At 33.8% G+C, this 20,733-nt stretch overlaps 1 protein-coding gene across 2 annotated transcripts; it reads left to right on the top strand.

The window, feature by feature from the left end:
- Positions 1-103: 103 nt before the first annotated feature.
- Positions 104-20,366, top strand: LOC127119346 (WAT1-related protein At3g28050). 2 transcript variants are annotated; one of them, XM_051049569.1, is made up of 6 exons: positions 104-513; positions 592-705; positions 4,070-4,310; positions 19,630-19,788; positions 19,878-20,029; positions 20,128-20,366. In XM_051049569.1, the coding sequence occupies exons 1-6, from the start codon at positions 269-271 to the stop codon at positions 20,291-20,293; spliced, it is 1,077 nt and encodes a 358-aa protein (XP_050905526.1). In that variant the 5' UTR covers positions 104-268; the 3' UTR covers positions 20,294-20,366. The 2 variants fall into 2 exon arrangements, with proteins under 2 accessions (XP_050905526.1, XP_050905527.1); XM_051049570.1 differs by having other exon boundaries at positions 368-513; positions 600-705.
- Positions 20,367-20,733: the final 367 nt, after the last annotated feature.

Here is a 20,733-nt window from a genome sequence, read left to right on the forward strand (position 1 = left end):
CAGTATCCATTATATATACTTAGAAATTAGTTTATCTTATTATAATTTCTTTTTGCCACGTTAGTTGGCGATAAAATAATTTGGTGACAGCGTATCTTTGCAATAGTTATGTTATATTTTATAAAAAGCCTAGCACATGTGATCATAGAAAAATGGACAAGACAATAAAGTTATACATTAAAGGAAGAAAAGTCAAAGAAAAGAAAAACAGATTGATAACGTGAGATTGAGAAAAAGAAAATTGCAGGAAAAAAAAAGAGTGAGGAAAATGGTAAGCGAAGGAGCAATTGTAACATCAGCAATGGTTGCAGTTCAGTTCGCGGATATTGGAGGCAGCACTCTAATCAAAGCAGCAACCAACGATGGAATGAGTATTTATGTTTTCACATTTTACTCAAACCTTTTTGCTCTATGTTTTCTTCTACCATCCACTCTTTTCTACCATAGAAAAAGAGCTCCTCCTCCTATTTCATCATCAATTTACTGCAGATTGTTTCTTCTCAGTTGCCTAAGGTAACGAACAAATTGACATAGTATATGCGAAAATATTTATTATTCGTTTGATTGATCATGAACAACATGCGTGTGTAGTACTTCAGTGCAGATTTTGATGAACACTGGAATTAGATGCAGCTCTCCCACGTTGGCATCTGCTATGGTTGACCTTGTCCCGGCTTTTACCTTCATACTTGCTCTAATTTCAAGGTTTGTCTTTTAAATTTAAGTTATGTTACTCAGCAAGGTCATATATATATATATATATATATATATATATATATATATATATATATATATATATATATATATATATATATATATATATATATATATATATATATATATATATATATATATATTGTGTTATATTAAGTGCGTAATAGTTTATGATAATAACAAAATCAATAGACCAAGGCACATGACAATATTTTTGTGAGAATGATATTGAATTAGATAATTATGTTTTTAAAATTGCAGTTATCCTGATTTTGTAGAGAGAATTATCCCACAATTTATAACTCTTGTATATAATGAAGGATTTAATGGTGATGCTCTGAGAGTATAATTTTTTTTTATACTATTATCCAATAAAAACATATCATTTTGCCATGTCATACAAATATTTTAAAATTTTCAGTCTAATTTGACGGGATGCATCACTCATTTTCTTTATAATAATATCTTACTAGAATGCCTAAATTAGAGGAAATTAAGAATATAGTGTATAATATGAATGATAATTCTTCTCCAGGTCTTGATGGCTTTGGGTAATGTTATTTTCAAAGCCTATTGGGATATACTAGTGGTCTGACTGGATCAATTCTTTGAAAAAGTTTGGATCATTATAATCTCAATTAAGTCAATGTGATTTTGATACCTCAATAAAATGGATTAGATTCTATTGAGCAGTATAGACCTCTTGCACTAACAAATTTTCAATTCAAAATCATCACTAAGATTATGGTAGACAGGTTGACCATCTTAGTTCATAATTATTTTTCAAGAGCACCAATAGGCTTCATTAAGGACAAATATATTTATGAGTACATTGAGATTATTTCAGGAAGCATTAATATGTTAGACAAGAACTTCTTTTGAGGTGGTATGACTTTGAAGATAGAAATTAGAAAAACCTATGACACTTTAGAACTTCTTGTTCAATTTGGCTTTGATCAAAAGTTTTGTAGTTGAATTCTTACTATTTTCCACTCAACCAAATTATTAATCATGATAAATGGGAAAGTTGAAATATTTTTTCTTGCTCTAGAGGAGTGAGGTAATAAGATCCCATGTCTCCTTTGCTCTCATGTATTGTTTAAGAGACACTTAATAGACAATTATCTATGTTAGTGGATTAGGGAAAGTTCACAAGCATATCACTGGTAAAGAAAACCACTCCTAGCCACCCACTTTTTTTGCAGATAACCTTATCATCTTTTGCAAAGCTACTAGGAAAAATTGACAAGCCGTTAACCATCTCCTTTAGGAATATGGTCAGAGTTCTTGTCAACATATAAGTCAAACTAAGTGTAAGTTTTATGATTGAGGTAGTTATGGATCTAGATTGAGGCACATTGCATATATTCTTGGATTTATTGTGAGACAAACACCATTTAACTATCTCGAAGTTCCTATTTTTAAAGGAAAATATATAACTCATCAGCTTCAAATCATAGCAGATAGAGTATTCCCCAAGCTAAATACTTAGAACAACCACCTTCTTTCTATGATGACTAAGGTTCAATTGGTGTAGTCAGTAATATAACACATGGTTTTATATAGTTGTAAGATTTATTAATGGTCAATCAATATTCTTAACAAACTGAATTCTTGCATAAAAAAAATCTATTGACATGTAGCATAGACAATACAAAGATGATTAATATATCTTGCAAGGTCATTTGCTCACCTTTGTCTAAATGAGGTTATGGTATGAGAGATATTAAGATAACAAACAATGCTAGTTGATTATCTCTTTGTTGGAAGATGTTGACTCAATAGTCAATGATCTTCTATGCTTATTATTGGATACTTCATGCACAAAAAACCATTTATGCATTTTATTACTTCTTCAATATGGCCTCATATTAAGCATTCATTTTCTTTTCTAGAGGAAGATAATAGATGGCATGTTGTTAATGAAAATGACATTAATTTATGGTCTGGCAATTAGTTGGGATACAAAATTAAAGATTTATACCTAGTATGCCAATGGATGTTCAATTTATCCAAACTACTAAGGTCAATTCAATTATCCAAGATATCAATTGGAACATTCCTCATGATTATCCATTTTGACTCCTCAAATTCTTGAAGACATTTTAAAGCTTAACTTGTCATATGATAATACTACTGGTGATGAATTCATCAGGACATGATTTATAGACGGTGATCTATCTTTTAAAGATATCTATAACTGTATCAAGAGGGATCACATTGAACTTTCTTAGACAAAATTTATTTTTCATCTTTATATATCTTCTGCTAAGTCATTAGTGACTTGGAAGCTAATACATAATATTGCAATAAAAGAAAACTTGATTTGAAGGGAAATGCGTATGGTTTTGAGGTGTCCTCTCTACATTCATGACGTGGAAATCACATACCATTTATTTTTTAGTTGCAAGTACACATTACTCTTTTGGCATTAGATGAATCAATTGCTTAGCATGAACATTGATATAACTAGTTATGAAAGCTTATTCAAATTTACTGGTAGAAGCTGAAACTCTCAAATTCAAAATTTGATCATGACTCTCATCATAATATTTTTTTTGGAAAACTTAGCACACAAGAAATAATATCATATTTCAAAATGGTCAAATTGTCTTCGATTGTGACATTCTTTATGTTAAACAATTGCTATATATGACATCTACTTCATGCTTTGACAACAAATGTCAATCTCCTCTCGCACCTAGAATCATATAATTTAATTGGTACTTTCCTAATCATAATTGAATTAAGTGCAACACATATGGAGGTTCAAGAGAAAATCTTGGAATATCAACTTATGATGGTATATTTAGGGATAATTTAGAAATATTCTAAGCAACCTTCTCAACTAAGATTGAAGTTTGGACCTCCTTTTAAATTGAATTGCATGAAATAATATTTGCTATAGAATATGTTAATATAAGGAATTGTATAAATCTTTGGCTTGGCTGACTCAATGCTGGTCATTCGTGCATTTTTTTAATTTGAATATTGTACCTTGACATCTTTTAAATAATTAAAGAATACTTTACCTATTATATATTCTTTTAGATTCAAGATATCTCATATTTTCATAGAAGAAATTACATGTGTATAATTAATGCAGTTTTTATTTATTTATAATAGTACTTGGTGAAATTCCCTTTCTATTTTAGGGATAAGATGAACGTGTCAATCTATTATTTTTTTCAAGCTATTTGAGGAGTTCAATTTAATATCTCTCATTCTTTTGGTTTTGATTCAATAATTTGCCTATATAAAATATTAAAAAAATGTTTAGTATTTAAATTTAAAAACTAAAAAAGAAGTGAACTATATGAGTTTCTAAAAGTCAAAAATATATTTAATCTTTTAGGATGGAAAATCTAAATTTGAAACAGCATAGCAGCCGTGCTAAAATTATTGGTACAATGGTGTCCATAGCAGGAGCATTAACTGTGACATTATATAAAGGAATCCCATTGATTAATGATGCTTTTCAAAATATAAGAATGGGAGCAAGTGGCATGTACTTGACAGGGAGTTCACAATGGATACTTGGTGCTTTTCTTCTTACCGTTGCTAGCTTTTGCCTTTCAGTTTTATATATTGTCCAGGTATTTAAATAATTTGAATATCCCTACTATTGAAATGATGTTCTCTCCAATCATTTTATATATATATATATATATATATATATATATATATATATATATATATATATATATATATATATATATATATATATATATATATATATATATATATATATATATATATATATATATATATATATATATATTAACTACATCTATTATTTAATATATTTGTATTATTTTTATAATAATAACTAGAGAGTAAAGCTCAAATAAAAAAAAAATATATATATATATATATATATATATATATATATATATATATATATATATATATATATATATATATATATATATATATATATATATATATATATATATATATCCATAGTACATTCTAGAATTAAATAGATATATCTTAGCATATTCCATATGTAATTAATATGACGAGCAATATATTTAACCATATAATACAACTTTCGTAGTGTTATTCAAATGCACAGTTTATTTAAATATCTCTTAGTGTCTCGTATTTTAATATGGTATTTAGAGCTTACTGAGAGATAACCTTTCACCGTGCTCTATCTGGTTGATCCACTGTCTTTCAGTGGGAATTTTTTTCCAATAAATTGTGTCCTAACTCTAGTTTGCCTTCCATCTACTGTCGCGACTCATTCTGACATCAATTTTCAAAATTCTCCGGTCGCAATGGCACTGGCGCCTATTATTCTGACGACTTTCCGGCACACTACTCCCACAGAAAGAAGTGTCTACTCCGATCCGACCTATACCCAAAAAAACTGTCATAAACTACTTCCGCTAATGCTCATACACGTCGCTTCTTCCTCTGCGTGTGGGCCCACGTGTTACCCTTCCCCTCTGTGTGTGACGCCACAAGCCACCTTTGATCAAGACACCTCTTTCGTCGATGTACTCGATTTTCCGTCAGCGGTCCAGATCTGCCCTAAATTATTTTTTCCCATCTACTGAAATACGATTTCATGTTCAAACAACCTCTATTCATCTGGTTCATGTGATATTTCTCTTCCTTTAGATACTCATGGTTCGTTCTGCTTATTCCTCTAGTTCAAAGAGTATTTTCACCAACTATGTCACCTCTCCACTCTCAATAGAAAAGCTGACATGATCCAATTACAATAGTTGGGTCAGTGATATCGAATTATGGGTACATGCTTAAAGCTACAAGGATCACCTCACAACAAAATCTGACACCGTGGTTGCAGCTGAAAAGCCAAAATGGGAGCATATCGATGCGTAACTATGCAGTGTAATCAAGTTCACCATTCATCCCGATATGAAACCGACCTTTCGTCCCCATATAATGTGTGAATTGGTTTGGACGCAGTTAAAACAACTTTATACGAATGACACTCAACGTCTTTATGAAGTGTGTCACAAATTATTAAATATCGTTACTCCAAAAAAGATTAAGGGATCTATGTCAACATATATTGGTCAAGTGTACAGTGCACTCCATGATATTAACAAGCTTTTACCTCAGGTTGGATGCACCACACCTGAACAAGAGAAGTCATGTGAATAACGTGACACTCTCTTCATGCTTATTTCTCTACATGGTTTCCCTCAGAAGTACTCCTCCATTAGTGATCAAATTCTAAGTTCTGTTACTGTACCAAATATGTTTGCTACCTCTATTATTCTTATTTGAGTACATGTAAAACAATCACTTAAGCCACATATTGCTCCTCCGTATGTTTCTGACCCTACACCAGGTGACACTTCTACCCTTGCATCTATTCGAAACAACCAGAATCACATTCGAGAAGGGTAATCCAACCCTAAACCTTGTTATAAGTGTGAACATTGTAACCGACTTGGGCATACTATTGACCATTGTTGGAAGTTGCATGGCCGACCTTCACGCCAGGTGAATGTGGCTTATATTGATCAATTAAACATTCTTCAGACCTCACCTACTCCTCTGATCACTACGTCAAGCTACGATGATTTTATCAGATGGTGTCAGAATAATAAGAACTCTAGTTCTACTACTTCGGTTGAACACACTAATAATTTATATGTTTTCGTCTCTCAATCATCTCCTTTTGGCCTTTGGATCCCTGATTCTGGTGTGTCTGGTCATGTTACTAGTAATAAAGGTATTTTATCTTCCCTATCTACCTCTGGTTTCTTACTTATTATAACTTATGCTAATGGTTCTCAAACCCGATCAAAAGGGATTGATACTGTTCAAATTCTATCTTCTCTCTCTGTTACTTTTGTTCTTTATGTACCTAATTGTCCGTTTAATTTAATTTCAGTCAGTCTTTTAACTGGTTCTTTTGATTGTATTATCACCTTCATTAACAGTAATGTTACCCTGTAGGATCAGAGTTTGGGATGGATGATTGGCATCAGATGTGAGTCTTAAGGCCTTTACTACCTCTCTGTGTAATCTATGACATGCTCAACCGCAGATTCTCCACTCATAATTCATGCTCAGTTAGGTCATCCAGGTATTCCCAAACTACAAAAGTTGGTGCCAAGTTTATCAAAATGATCTAATTTTAGAGGATTCATTTTTCGTCCATGTTTCCTCATCATTTCGAATGTGTGTCGGAGATGGTCGAGATGTCCATTTCTTGAGACAAACTTGATGACTATATCATAGATATATATTTGCATAAATGTTTTGATATAATCATGAAAAATAGAGTTTATCACCCTTTGGTAAGTTTCCCCATCATTCTTTAAGCCAAATGGCATCACTGCACATTCATAGGTTCTTAAAGCTCCTGGATATCAAAATGTCATCTTCGACACATCCTCATCTCTATCCTGAGATTTGGATCTATGTTGGCGCTGATGTAAATCGACCTTCTATTCGATCCATCACCCAATTTTTTTTCTTCCAATGGATCTTGAGGATGCATCTTTGTAGTCGACGCTTCCGAATTCTTCTAAAAACCTAAAGGCGCGTCATCGTAATACAATCGAGGCTCTGGCCTTTTTGGCTGTCATCTCCCACTACTATTCGTAGCTCTTCGACTGGTTAGGGTTCAACATCGACTCTTTGTCTTACATCGAACACTTCTATCTCTTAGACTTCCAAAGCCCCTTTAAGTCTATTCTCTGCCACGTAGGTCGTGATTCGAACTAACACATCGAATTTAGTCATCATCACCAAATTCGTCTCCCCATTCTGTTGACCCCCATAGTCTGGCCAACTTTACCCTTATAGTTGGACAATACCATATTATGGGGCCTTAAATCTGTATCAAATTTCCCTATCTTAGCCAACGAAAAATGAGGCATTAAATTCACCGCTGCCCCACCGTCCACCAAGATTCTATTCACTGTGGTACCTTCAACCTTTTCCCTTATAAAAAAGGGATTTAGGTAGTTCTTCATACCCTAATGGGGTCGTTCAAAGTACACATTTTTCTCTTCAATACACCCATTGTTCATTATAAAATAACATATTGGCTTGTGTTTCCCCAGCTCCTCTTCTTCACAATCTTCGATCTCAGCAACTTCCGTCACACAACTCTACTCCCTAGAGAGCACATAAACCATATTACATAGGACATTGAAATCCCCCTCTGACCTGCAGTAGAAGTTGTCTATGACCATTTCATCCTCTTTCGACTGCTCTTTTTCCTTGATCTTTGTCTTTGTCTGAGTTGTCTTGGGAGAAAACAACTTCCTTCCTACTGGCTTCTTTGCTTGATCGTTTGCCTAATTTTGGTACTGCTTATTATTTTTACATGACACTCCAACATCTCTCTAATCCTTTTTCTTCCACTAAAACCTCCTTCATTGCATCCTTGAAATGAGGTTTTTCCCTTGGTAATTGCTAGGTCCATAGGAACACCTCTCTGACATCTGGAAATTCTCTCGATAAGTCATAGAGGGCCCTTGTCCCATTTCAAAGTTTCTCCACTTAGTATTTCTAGCATACTCGTTTCCAGCATGCTTAGTCTCCCTCCCTTGAGGAGTATTAGGCGTAGGTTTGAAAGTATTGGGCCTAGCCTTTCTCTAAGCAGGAGCTTATTCTTTTCTCCGGGGCACCGCTCTCTTGTCGAAGTGAGACTGTGACCTATTCATCCTGCACATCCCCTTCTCTTTTTCTTTCTGAGCAATCTCAACCTTTCTCGTAGCCTTCTTGTCAAAGATAACACTATGTTGAGGACACAACATCACCTATGAGTCTTAAGCCTTGCACCTATAAATAAATTCCACCAATCCTTCACCAGCCTTTGGGAATACTACTTAGATCTGATTTTTAGTTTCTTCAAACTCAGCTATGTCGAAATCTTCAATAATTTTGACTGTATTGATTACCACAGGTTCCACGTAGCTAACATCCTCAACTTACAAGGGGCCAGAGTCAATCTTCATAGGTGGTTTTCACTTAGAAAACCTCAATCTTCCTTTATTTAGTGCATTCTGAACAAGATCCCTGAAAAGAAATCATTATGAGGTCCTGTGCCCTAGAAAATTATGGTACTTACAAAACCCTCGTTTCTTTCTTTTTTCTAATGGTGGTAGTTTTGCACCTAAGGGCATAAGTATTTGTCCATCTGCAACCAGCAAATCAAAAATCTCATCACATTTGGTTACATCAAAGGTGTAAGTTTTCTTAACGAATTTATCATTTTCTTTAGGTTCCGAAGGATTCTTCCCACTTGCAGGTGTAAGTAACTTACACACAAATGGGGGACCTGGTTTTATTTTAGCCACGTCAAATTCAGATTCTTCGATTTGGCCTAATTCAATCTCAGAAATTAGGTCTTGATCCTCTATGTCAACATAAACCACATGCTCTTTCTTACCCTTACTCACTCTAGCTTTTTTGGCCTTTAGTCTTTCGACTTATCAAACTCTGTCAGCTAACTTAGGCATGTCTCTTATACACTACGTGTCTAATTTCTTCCTAATGGAATAATCTAACCCCTCATTAGCCATTTCGACAAGCTCATGTTCAAGTACTTGAGTAAAGCACCTTGTTTTTAGAAACCAAAATCGATTCAGATAGTCGTCGATTGACTCATCGAACTTTCACTTCACGCTCGACAATTCTTTTAAACTAATCTTAGATTTCCCATGTAAAACTGCTCATGAAACAACCTCTCTAATCGAGACCAATCATTAATTAAATGGCAGATAGGGTGGTAAACCATGTAAAATCATTCTTAGTTAGGGAACTAGGAAAATATCTCATCCTTAGATTCTCATTGTTGGCTATGTCACCTGCCTCAGTTAAGTATCGGGCAATGTGCTCGATAATAGACTCTTAGTGTCGCTAGAAAACTTTGTAAATTTAGGGAGTTTCCAACCCCCTGGCAGTTGAGTCTGCAACACAAACTCTGAAAGGGGAGATGTGTAATTAGGCCTCTGCAGGCCCATGTTCACCCCATTTTGTGCCATTACCTTTTCGACAATGGTCGCAAGGTTATTTCCCCCTAACAGATTTCCATGTCGAACCTGATGGGCTACTTGGTCAATGTCCTAATTTCGAATAATAATCATAACAGGTGGACGCTCTTCCTCTCTAGGTATCTCTTGTTAGACCAATTGAGGGCAGTACTTACTGTCCCTGGTTCATAGTGTTTACCTCCAAAACCAACCTCTCATTCCGAACTTGTTTAACGACTTGGGGTTGAACCACATGTTGAACCTACATCGGGGGAGCGCCAAAAAACCCAATAATTCTAGTCATTTGAGTTGCCAACTCTTGGTAACTCTGATTCATGTTTTGAATCAATGGATTGAATATTGTACCCATCTACTGTGTTAGTGATATTTACCATCTCATGGTTACTCTCATCCATTTGTTGTCGCATTTCCATGACAAATTTGTTATCAAAGCAGGCATTGCCTGAGACCCAAATCCCATTCCCACACGGGGTTGCATAATTCGACCATGTTTGCTTATGGCTGAACCAAACGTCGTGCTTGGTGAATATGCATATGCAACATTATTGACAAATGTTGTTGGGTTATCATGTAAACTATCCATCGTTGTCGTTGGCATTCCATAAGGTTGTTTATGCCCTGACATTGTCATTGTGAAATTTGTGGTAAAAGGTCTAAAATCAGACGCCACGAATGGTCAATGAGTTACTGGGTGACTCTGGGGAATTGGAGACAAAGTTGTTCCTTCAGGTAAAGTCATCGATTCAACCTTTGTAGATAGTGTTTTCATAGTACTTGCAGTCGAAGGAATAAGCTCCTCCATTGGTGTAGAAATCGTGCCCGTCCTAACACTACTAGTAGGTTGTTCTCCATTGTTATTCTTGGGAGTCATCATTCTCCTTACAGGTCTCCTAACTTCTCTCTTTGTTATTTTACCACACCTTAATCTCATGTACACTCACACTCAGAGAATGAGAAGTTAAGGGAATTAAGAATTATAAATTTTCGAAAAATGCAAAGTAAAACCACACACAAAAAGTGTCCCACCAGGTGTGCCAATTTGTTTACTGTGAAATTTGGTAATCAAATACAAGTTTTTTATTAATACTTAAGGGATCATACTTGAAAATATCCCGGAACATATTTGTGTGAATTTATGGTTTTGAACAACATTTTGTGTCAAAATCCAAGGGTAACTTCTTCGATTTATTTCAATGTTGCTTTGAAGCAAGATTTGGAATAAAAGATTTTTAGAATAAAGATTGAAAACAAAATGCAAAGTGAAGTAGAAACATGAACTATAAAGAAAAATAAAAAGGTAACTCAATGCATAAAAGATACTTAAATGGGAAAAGACTTAAAATTTATAAACTGTGGAACACCTACCTACATTTTTCTCACTCATTTCTCAAATACACAGATACTTTGAGTTTACAGAATAGGTGTACAATTGCAGAACCCTTCCCAAATTAACATAAGTCTCTTTATATACTACTCTAAAATAACTACCCAAGAACGATCGACTAACCCGATTACAACATGTTTCATCCCCATGCAGCGGTACCCTCCGACGAGCCTCCACGTGTCTTTGAGTAACCGTTTATGTTAAACCAGTTCCCGATCTTTTAACACCATTCAAATATCTTAACTACTTTTACTGGTCATCAAGAACTGACTTCCCACGTCGAAGTCTTTAATGTCAATCATGCTATGACAACCCACTCTAGTATTTTCCACATGCAATGCCCAAGTCAACCTTGTTTCCATTGTAATGATGAACTCCAACCTTATCCAACATAGCATAATATTCAATTTCACTAAGTCCCTGAACTCTTATAATGCCCTTCGACATGGAGTTACTTCGATCGACATAACTATATGTGACTTCCCATCTAGCATCAACTCTGTTCCCATTCGGATTAATTTTACCTTGTCCTTCAACCTAGCATATTCATTGGTGTCCCATTAATACTTTCTACTTATAGTCAAGTTGAAAAATCCAAGGTAACACTCCCACATCCCGCATGCAAGTTATTAATGTCTCGTCTAACATTGTTCCCCACAAGTCTAGGGATCCTGACCCACTAGATATTCCTACGATTGACCCCTCCACTCCTCAACCACTTCAAACATATCAGCGTCATCACCTAACGTCTGTCACATGGGAAATCTTTAGTAAGTTATCGCTAACTTTATATAGTGAAGGTTGGTCTATATGGTAAGATTGGTCAATTTAAAGCTCCTTGGTAGCCAAAGGAAACACTAAGATTTTTGGGTTGGATTATAGAGATACCTCCTCACACGTATTTAAGATGGCTTCAGTTAGACTTCTTCTCGCCATTGTAGCCATTCGAAATTAGCCTCTTCATCAAATTGACATCAAATATGCATTTTTACATGGCGATCTTAAAGAGGAAGTATATATGGAGCAACCAACTGGGTTTGTTGCTCAGGGAGAGTCGTCGACTGTGGTCTGTAGAGTACACATGTCTCTTTATGGTATTAAGTAATCTTCGAGAGCCTGGTTTGGTAGATTCAACACTGTAGTACAACGGTTCGTTATGGTCTGTAGTGAAATTGGTCGTTCTATTTTTTATCGTCACTCGGCCCAAGGGTGTATTTATCATATTGTGTATGTGGATGCTATTGTCATAATTAGTTGTAATCAACAAGGAGTACTCTAGTTGAAACAACATCTCTCAAATCAGTTTCAGACAAAAGACCTTGGTAAACATTATTTCTTGGGGAACCTCTATCTAACTTTGGAAGGTATATGTGATTGGTTGGAAACTTGAATTATCTCACACTTACTCATATAGACATTTCTTTTGCAGTTAGTGTGGTAAGACAATTCTTAAATTCTCGTTGTTAGGAACATATGGATTATCTTATTCAGATTCTGAGATACATCAAATATGCTCCAGGAAAAAGGTATCTTGTATGAAGATAAAAGACATACTAATATAGTTGGGTACTATGATATTTTTTGGGTAGGGTCACTCATTGATAGACGAACCACCTCTAGGTATTGTGTACTTGTTCGAGGAAAGCGTATATCTTGGAAAAATAAGAAATAAAATGTAGTTGCAAGATCAAACGTTGAGGAAAAGTACATGACCATGGAAAAGGAAACATGTGAATTCATTTGATTAAAAGGAACTTCAAATTGAAGAAGTGAGACCAATGACACTTATTTGTGATAATCAAGTTGCAATGCACATTTCTTCAAATCCAATCTTCCCATGAGAGGGCCAAATATATTGATATAATCTGCCACTTTGTTAGAGAGAAGATTGAATCAGATGACATCGTCACAAGCTTTGTCAACTCTAACGATCAATTGACAGCCATGTTTACAAAATCCGTATGAAGTCCCATAACTAATTATATATCTGGCAAGTTTGGTGCATTTGACATATATGTTCAAGTTTGAGGGAAAGTGTTGATACTTATATATACATATATAGAGAAAATAATCCGTAGAACATTCTAGAATATACCTTAGGATATTCCCTATGTAACTAATATGATGAGATGTATATTTCACTATACAATACAACTTCCTTAGTGTTATTCAAACACACGGTTTATTCAAATATCTCTTCGTAGGTCATATTTTAACAAAATTTTATGTCTATATTATGGTTGAATCAATCATACAATAATGCATATACCACAAAGCAATAAAATTATAATTTTTTCTGCATAATTCATCCCTACAAAATCGACTTGTAAGATAAGAGGTGAAACATATAAACTTTTTGCAGGTTCTAACCATATGATATTTGGGTTTTTCTCAATACATCCCTGAACACCCAACACTATTAAGTTTAGTGCACGAATGTAAACAATCGGTGGTCTAAATTATCGATGTGTGGAATTTGGTTTTTCCAATACATCCCCTTGCATCTAACACTATTGGACTTGGTGTACATTTGAATAGTGGGTGACCTGAATAAATAGGCACATAATACCATAACAGAATTAGCTTTTACCTATCATTTATACAAAACCAACTTGTAAGATGAGGAATAGCATTCTATATAAACCTTTGTGGGCTCTATCTTTACCTAATATGAGACTTGGATTATTTCCAAACAAAAATCCATGCTAGATAAGTTGCTTGAGTTTAAGTCAACTAACAAACTCTTAACTATAGTAATTTGTCATATTTTTAATAAACTATTAACAAAATCTAACCCCTTTAACTTGAAACTTATCTAAGTTTATAGTAAATATATTGTTAATTTGTAGTGTGATGGGCTTCTTAACTTGATTCTTTAACTCCTTTAGCACCATGAAGTCTAGAATGCTTAATATGATCACGTTGTGTATTCAAATTCAAAAGATGACAAGTCTACATTTGGCTTCTTCCTTAAGCACCAAGAACTTAGTGTGCTTAAGAACTTGAATAAGTACATATTAGTGCTCTTCTGGTCATTTTATCTTAACACCAATCGACATCAAATAAACATATGATAATTGGATCATCTTGATATGTGTGTCATGGAAAGAAAATTCCATAGCCGGATGTGCCACTTAATTATTTTGGTATCAATCTTTATGCATTCATGTGAAATTTTTTGGGATCATCCACAAACCTTCTAATCCCGACAACTACAAAGAATATGACAAGCCTTCTATTACAAAGGTACCTTAGAGATCCTAAAAGATGTTTGATTATTCTTGAATCCACTTTTACAATTTTGTCGCTCTTATTAATTTTTAGGATTACTTCGATTGTTGTGACTATAGAGTTGAAATTAGTCATATAAAACCTCTTTAAAACTCATATCTCATATATTCTATATTATGGGATTAGTCTTTTTAAAACTTTATCTAATATCATCCTAACTAAGATAGTATTCATAAGTCTCTCATTTCAATTTTTGACATCACGAGCTCCGTGAATCTCTTCATATCAGCAATATTATTACCACTTACCAATAGATCATAAACATGGGAACACATGTATTATGCTTGATATTGTAGGTTTTGCATATCCATATTAATCATACTTGCACTTAGTGAATACTAGTTGAACATGGAAATTCGTTATTCTTCTATTCCATACTTTGAGGGTCTGATTGAGGCCTTACAACCTTATGAAGCATGCATATCATGGTCTCCTTCCTTTTGATCACAAATCCAAGAATCTTTGTGACAAACACTACTTCATCGATTAGACCATTTAGAAAGATTGACTTTACATCTAAGTGAAACATGGATCAATCCCTTACATGTGGCAAAGTAACAACTAACCTGATTGTTTCTGTCCTTGCAATTTGTGTGTATAAACTTTAGTAGTCAAGGTCATATCTTTTAAGAATGCCTCATAGTACCAATCTTTCCTTGTATTTTGAAATGGATCCATCAAGATTTTGTTTCACTTTTATATACCAATTTGATTCAATTGACCTTCTTGTATGTCGGCAACTTGACAAGTTCTCAAGTTTGATTTCTTTCCATACAACTTATCTCATATTTATTTACAATCCATCATCTTAGAATGCTACAATCTAGTTGACACCACTTTTATTCTACGAGGCTTGTCAATTTTATCAACAGTTTTTTCTTCATATCATGAGACCTTAATCAACATATAATAATAAGTTAAATTTTGGCTTACTTGAGTTGATTTTCAATTTCTAATCCCATGATTCAAACTCAATTATGAAAATATCTCTACTAAATAAAATCCTCTCAGTTTCTGGATTGTCTAATGTATAGGCTCTAGTTGCATGATAGCCAACAAGAATCATTTCTTCATTTTTGTTACCTAGTTTATTTCTTCTATACTTCCCAAAATTAATTTGGCATGTTCATTTGCTTCTATATGCATCTAGCCATGTTTAAAATAATTATGCTCTTTTTTTCTACCAAACCATTTTGTCGAGGTGTGTATAGATTTGTGACCTTATGTTTAAAATTATTATTAACACAATATGATTCAAATGATTTAGATGTGTACTCACCACCTCTATCACCTTTATCTTCTTGTCACTTTGATTTTTAACTAACACCTTGAAAATTTTGAACATATCAAACAATTCATCTTTCTAGGATTTGAAATCTTGGCAAAATATGTTACAATTCCTTGAAATACTAACAAAATTAGGGATCTAAAGTTTATGGAACCAAACCATTTATATATGCCAGAAAGAACCAAGTTATCTTGTTTTTCACCACTTCTTGAAGGTAATGAACTTTATTTGCACTAATCTTTGTTTATAAGATTCTATTATTTGCTATAGATGACCTCAAGACAATGATATTTAAAGAATCAAACAACTCTAGTGCATAATTCTTTATGGTCATTAGGAAACATTTTTCAATTAATGGACAATACTTAATAGTTTAATCTTGATACCATAAACAAACAACACGTTTTATATAATTGCATTCTTACCATCACCTATCTTGGCAAAAATATTTTCTACATGTACATCTTTCAAGGATTTTCCATTAATCAAACTGATATAAGGTTGTTTGTCTTCCTTATAAATGAGTGTCATAAAAACCACAAGTTCACCATCTAAACCATATTTTTCACCATTTCCACTATCTTTATATTTTATTTTCCTTTTTCATACCAGTAATAATCATTATTATGGTTCCATTTCTCACAATTGTAGGACTGAATATGCTTATTCTTTAGATCATTCTGATTTGATGTCTCTTCCACTCTCTTGGTGGATTCAAGTTTCTCCATTATTATGTTGCCTTTGAGTTAGTACAAATTTAATTTCTTCTTCTTGCCTTTGAATTTATCATATTAACCATTCATCTTCAATGTTTGGCATTGCAATGTTGTAACGGATTCTTTAACACCTTTCCTGTAAACAATTATTAATTCACAAATTTGTAATGATCCTTGAAGATCTTCAATAGTCAATACCCCATATAACTTGATTCCTCCATTTATATAACTACATGATCAAATTGATGGTTTAGAGCTCTCACGTCCTTCTCAAGGAATATTAGATCAATCATGTTCTCACTAGAGTTCTCCAATGAATTCACCAGTTTTTGGATTCTTAACACGCATGCTGTAATTTGTGAACAATAAATTCCATGGGTACGTTCTAATATGACAAGAAAAAGAGGAAGGGAATAAATGTCAATAAATGCTTGGGAAATAGTCCCACATAGAAAATGACACTCACATTAAAACCCTTTATAAAGAATTATATTCACTAACTCAACAAAAGAAAAAAAAGGATAAAGTGTCACATGGACAAATGTGGTGGTTCCAAGCATTATGCCACTTGTCTCCTTCATACACCTGTTCTCTGGTGTTGCCACTGACAAAACTGGCTATGGGTCCGAGGGCATGGGCATAAAGATGCTAGTGGAGGCTTGTAGGTGACACTTGAGGACTTACACTTTATAAAGTGTTGCAGAATAAACATATGTAACTCTTGGAAAATGTTGTTGTAGGCGAATTAACACAACTTTTGATAAAAGTGTTGCTGAAAAATGGAACAAATATCACTCGTTGGCAAGACAAGATGACGTTTCTATTTAATTGCTTTGAAGATTCACTATGTTTTGGATCCTAACTTGACACCAATTCTAGAACCAACCGAAAATGACACTGATAAAGTTAAGAAGGAACAAAAGAAACAAAAGGAAGATGAACGATTATGCCATGGATATATTCTGAATGCATTATCTGATCGTTTATATGATCTATACACTAATACCCAATCTGCAACAGAGATCTGGAAAGCACTTGAATTCAAATTCAAGGTTGAAGAGGATGGTATGAAAAAGTTCTTAATATCTAAATACTTTGATTTTAAAATTTTAGACTCTAAGCAAATTCTTGCACAAGAACACGAGTTATAGGTTCTCGTGAATAAAATAAAAGTTGTAAAAATAGACATTCCAGAAGCTTTTCAAGTTGGTGTAATCATTTCTACCTTCGTGGAAAGGATAGAAGAAGAAATTGCTGCATAGTTCTGAGGATTTCTCGTTGGAGAAACTTTAGAAACACCTTTTAATCGAGGAAGAGACGAAGGATAAAGACAAGTTTGAATCTGCGGGACACTCTAAAGAAAATGATGTAATTCCAAAAGGAAAGAGGAAACATGATGGCATGAAGAACCATCTTGGCCCTAAGAAGGAACATAAAAAGTTCAATAAGTCTAGCATACCAAAAGGATCAAAAGGAGGTTGTTATGTGTGTGGCAAACTATGCCACTTTGCTCGAGACTTCATGCATAACAAGGCCAAAAACGAAGTTAATGTTGTTCCTGCCAATGACGAATAATTGCTACGGTGAGCGAGATTATGGAAATCAAAGGAAAAATACAAGAATGGTGGTATGATACATGTGCTACCATGCATGTTTCTTATGAAAAAACAACATTTAAAACTTATTCTGAAGTACATGATGGACAGGAAGTGCAGTTGGGAAATGAAGTACGATCTAGAGTCGTTGGAATATGACCCGTCGAACTAAATTTCACTTCAGTAAAGAAAGTCAATCTTGTCAATGTATTTCGTGTCCCCGACATGAATAAGAACCTTGTTAGTGGGGACTTGTTGGGAAAATCGGGAATTAAGACTGTTTATGAATTAGGCAAACTAATATACACCTATAATGGTGTATTTGTAGGAAAATGATATTGCCGTTGAGGGAATGATCAAACTTTATACTACTGATAATATTTTTAATAAAAATTCTAATTCTACTTATATGCTTGAATCTATTTCTTTATGGAATTCTATATTAACACATATTGGTATTAGTACTATGAATAGACTAATTAAACTTTGTGATTAGACTTTGATTTATCTTTACTAAGGTTAAGTCAAATCGAAAGATACTTAACTATATTAACATTGTTTGTTTCTGTTTTCTGAAATTGGTCTTGTCATTATTAGAATAAATGGGAGATTGTTGTAATTTATGAACAATAAATTTCATAGGTATGTTCCAATATGACAAGAAAAAGAGGAAGTGCGTAAATGCTAATAAATGCTTGGAAAATATTCCTGCATAGAAAGTGACACTCACATTAAAAACTTTTTATAAAGAGTTATGTTCGTTAACTCAAAAAAAATGACAAAGAGGATAAAATACCACATGGACAAGTTTGGTGGTCTCAAGCATTATGCCATTTGTTTCCTCCATACACCTGCTCGCATGTGTCACCACCGACGACACCGTCTCCGGTTCCGAGACCGGGTCCGAGGGCATGGATGTATAGGCGTTAGAGGCGGCTTGTAGGTGGAACTTGAGCACTTAGGCACGACACATCAGAGCAACCAGGCTACTCGCGATATTATACGGCGGCGCCGATGGCGCTCCGGCAGTAGACGATCGACCTTGGGTCGGCATGTGTTAAACGACCGTTGATCTTATTTTTGATTGTTGCTTGAGTTTGAATTTTGAATTCGAAAATTGATAACACTTCATAAAGTGTTGCAAACTGATCATATGCAACTCATGAAAAACGTTGTTGTAGGTGAGACAACATAACTTTTGTTAAAAGTGTTGCTGAAAAGATGTTTCATCAAGGGTTGCAACCTTGTGAAAGAACACAAATATGATATAAAAATAAATCATTTCGAATTCAGAAATCACATCACAAGATACATATCCTCTTAAGAAAAATTTCAGATTCTCTTTCCTACATTCGAGTTTTCATCCATCTTGTGCAAACTCGAGTATAAGTTGAATTATCATAGGTATTCCTGCATAGAAACTCTAAAAAATTTGAGAGTGTTTAAAATACTATAAAAAAAAGTGATTCGTTCACGATTACAGTCTGAATCCATTCAATCTAAAAGTTTTATCTAACGTAAACCACAACCTTCTCATTCTCCCTCATTTACATCAGCTCATATAATCCTATGGGAATGAAGCCTTACTCTATTGGACACCAATTCTAAAACTTATTTCATTTTTTACTTTTCCATCTATATACAGACTTGGATTTTGAGGGATTATCCTGAAGAGGTAATGGTAACAACCATTTGTTGCAGTTTGGTGATAATCCTATCTGCAATTGTAGCTTTCATTACAGAGGGAAATTCTAAAGCTTGGACACTAAAACCTGATAAGGAGTTGGTATCTATATGTTATTCAGTAAGTTATACAGTTTATTGTTGTCAAGAGAATTTTAAAAAAGCAGGTGCAAAATAGTTTACATATAATGTTTTTGGTTTTATTTATAGGCAATTTTTCTTGTTTCAATGAGGAGTGTTGTCTCTGCATGGGCGCTTCGTAAGAAAGGACCAATATATGTAGCTATGTTCAATCCTTTGGGAATGATCATTGCACTTGTCACGGGGGTAATATTTTTGGGAGACAATCTTTATCTTGGAAGGTATATAAATAAGTACATCTAACTAAAGAACAACAAATTTGTGAAAAATAATTTAAATAATGTATTAATTCAAAATTTGGTTTTACTTATTGTTGCAGCATGATTGGAGCTGCTATAATAGCCATTGGATTTTATGCTGTGATGTGGGCACAAGCTCAAGAGGAACAAAAAGCAAGCCAAAATAATATTCCCACGTCTTCTTTGGCCCCTCTTTTATCAGATTTATTTTATAATAAGTGTAATTGCTATTGTTTCACTAAATAAAACTATTGAAGATTATTTCCATGATATTGTAGTCAACTTGTTTACTGCAATTAATCAATCACAAACTGTAATATTAGTGCTTTTTTAAATATTTTTTTATATAACGGTCACAAACTTTGTCTCAATATTGATTAAAAATGTAGAAAAATCGTCGCTGATATAGAGATGTAATTTAAGAATTTTGTCCCCATATTGAACAAATGACAGACATTAAAATTTCGGCCTCAGAAATTTGCGACAGGGTAATTGCGATGGTATTATTTTATCGTGAATTTTGTTCCATATTTTAATTAGAATATAAATTTGATTGTTGTGCAACTTTTTTTCATCTCATGTGATTTTTTTTCTTGTACTGTGTATATGCAACTTAATTTACCTCTATGCAAATATGGTCCCACGTCATCATGTCTTCGTTGTTATAGAACCTATGATTAGAAAAA

This window comes from Lathyrus oleraceus, chromosome 2, assembly GCF_024323335.1.
Source record: "Lathyrus oleraceus cultivar Zhongwan6 chromosome 2, CAAS_Psat_ZW6_1.0, whole genome shotgun sequence".
In the NCBI taxonomy this organism is placed as follows: domain Eukaryota; kingdom Viridiplantae; phylum Streptophyta; class Magnoliopsida; order Fabales; family Fabaceae; genus Lathyrus; species Lathyrus oleraceus.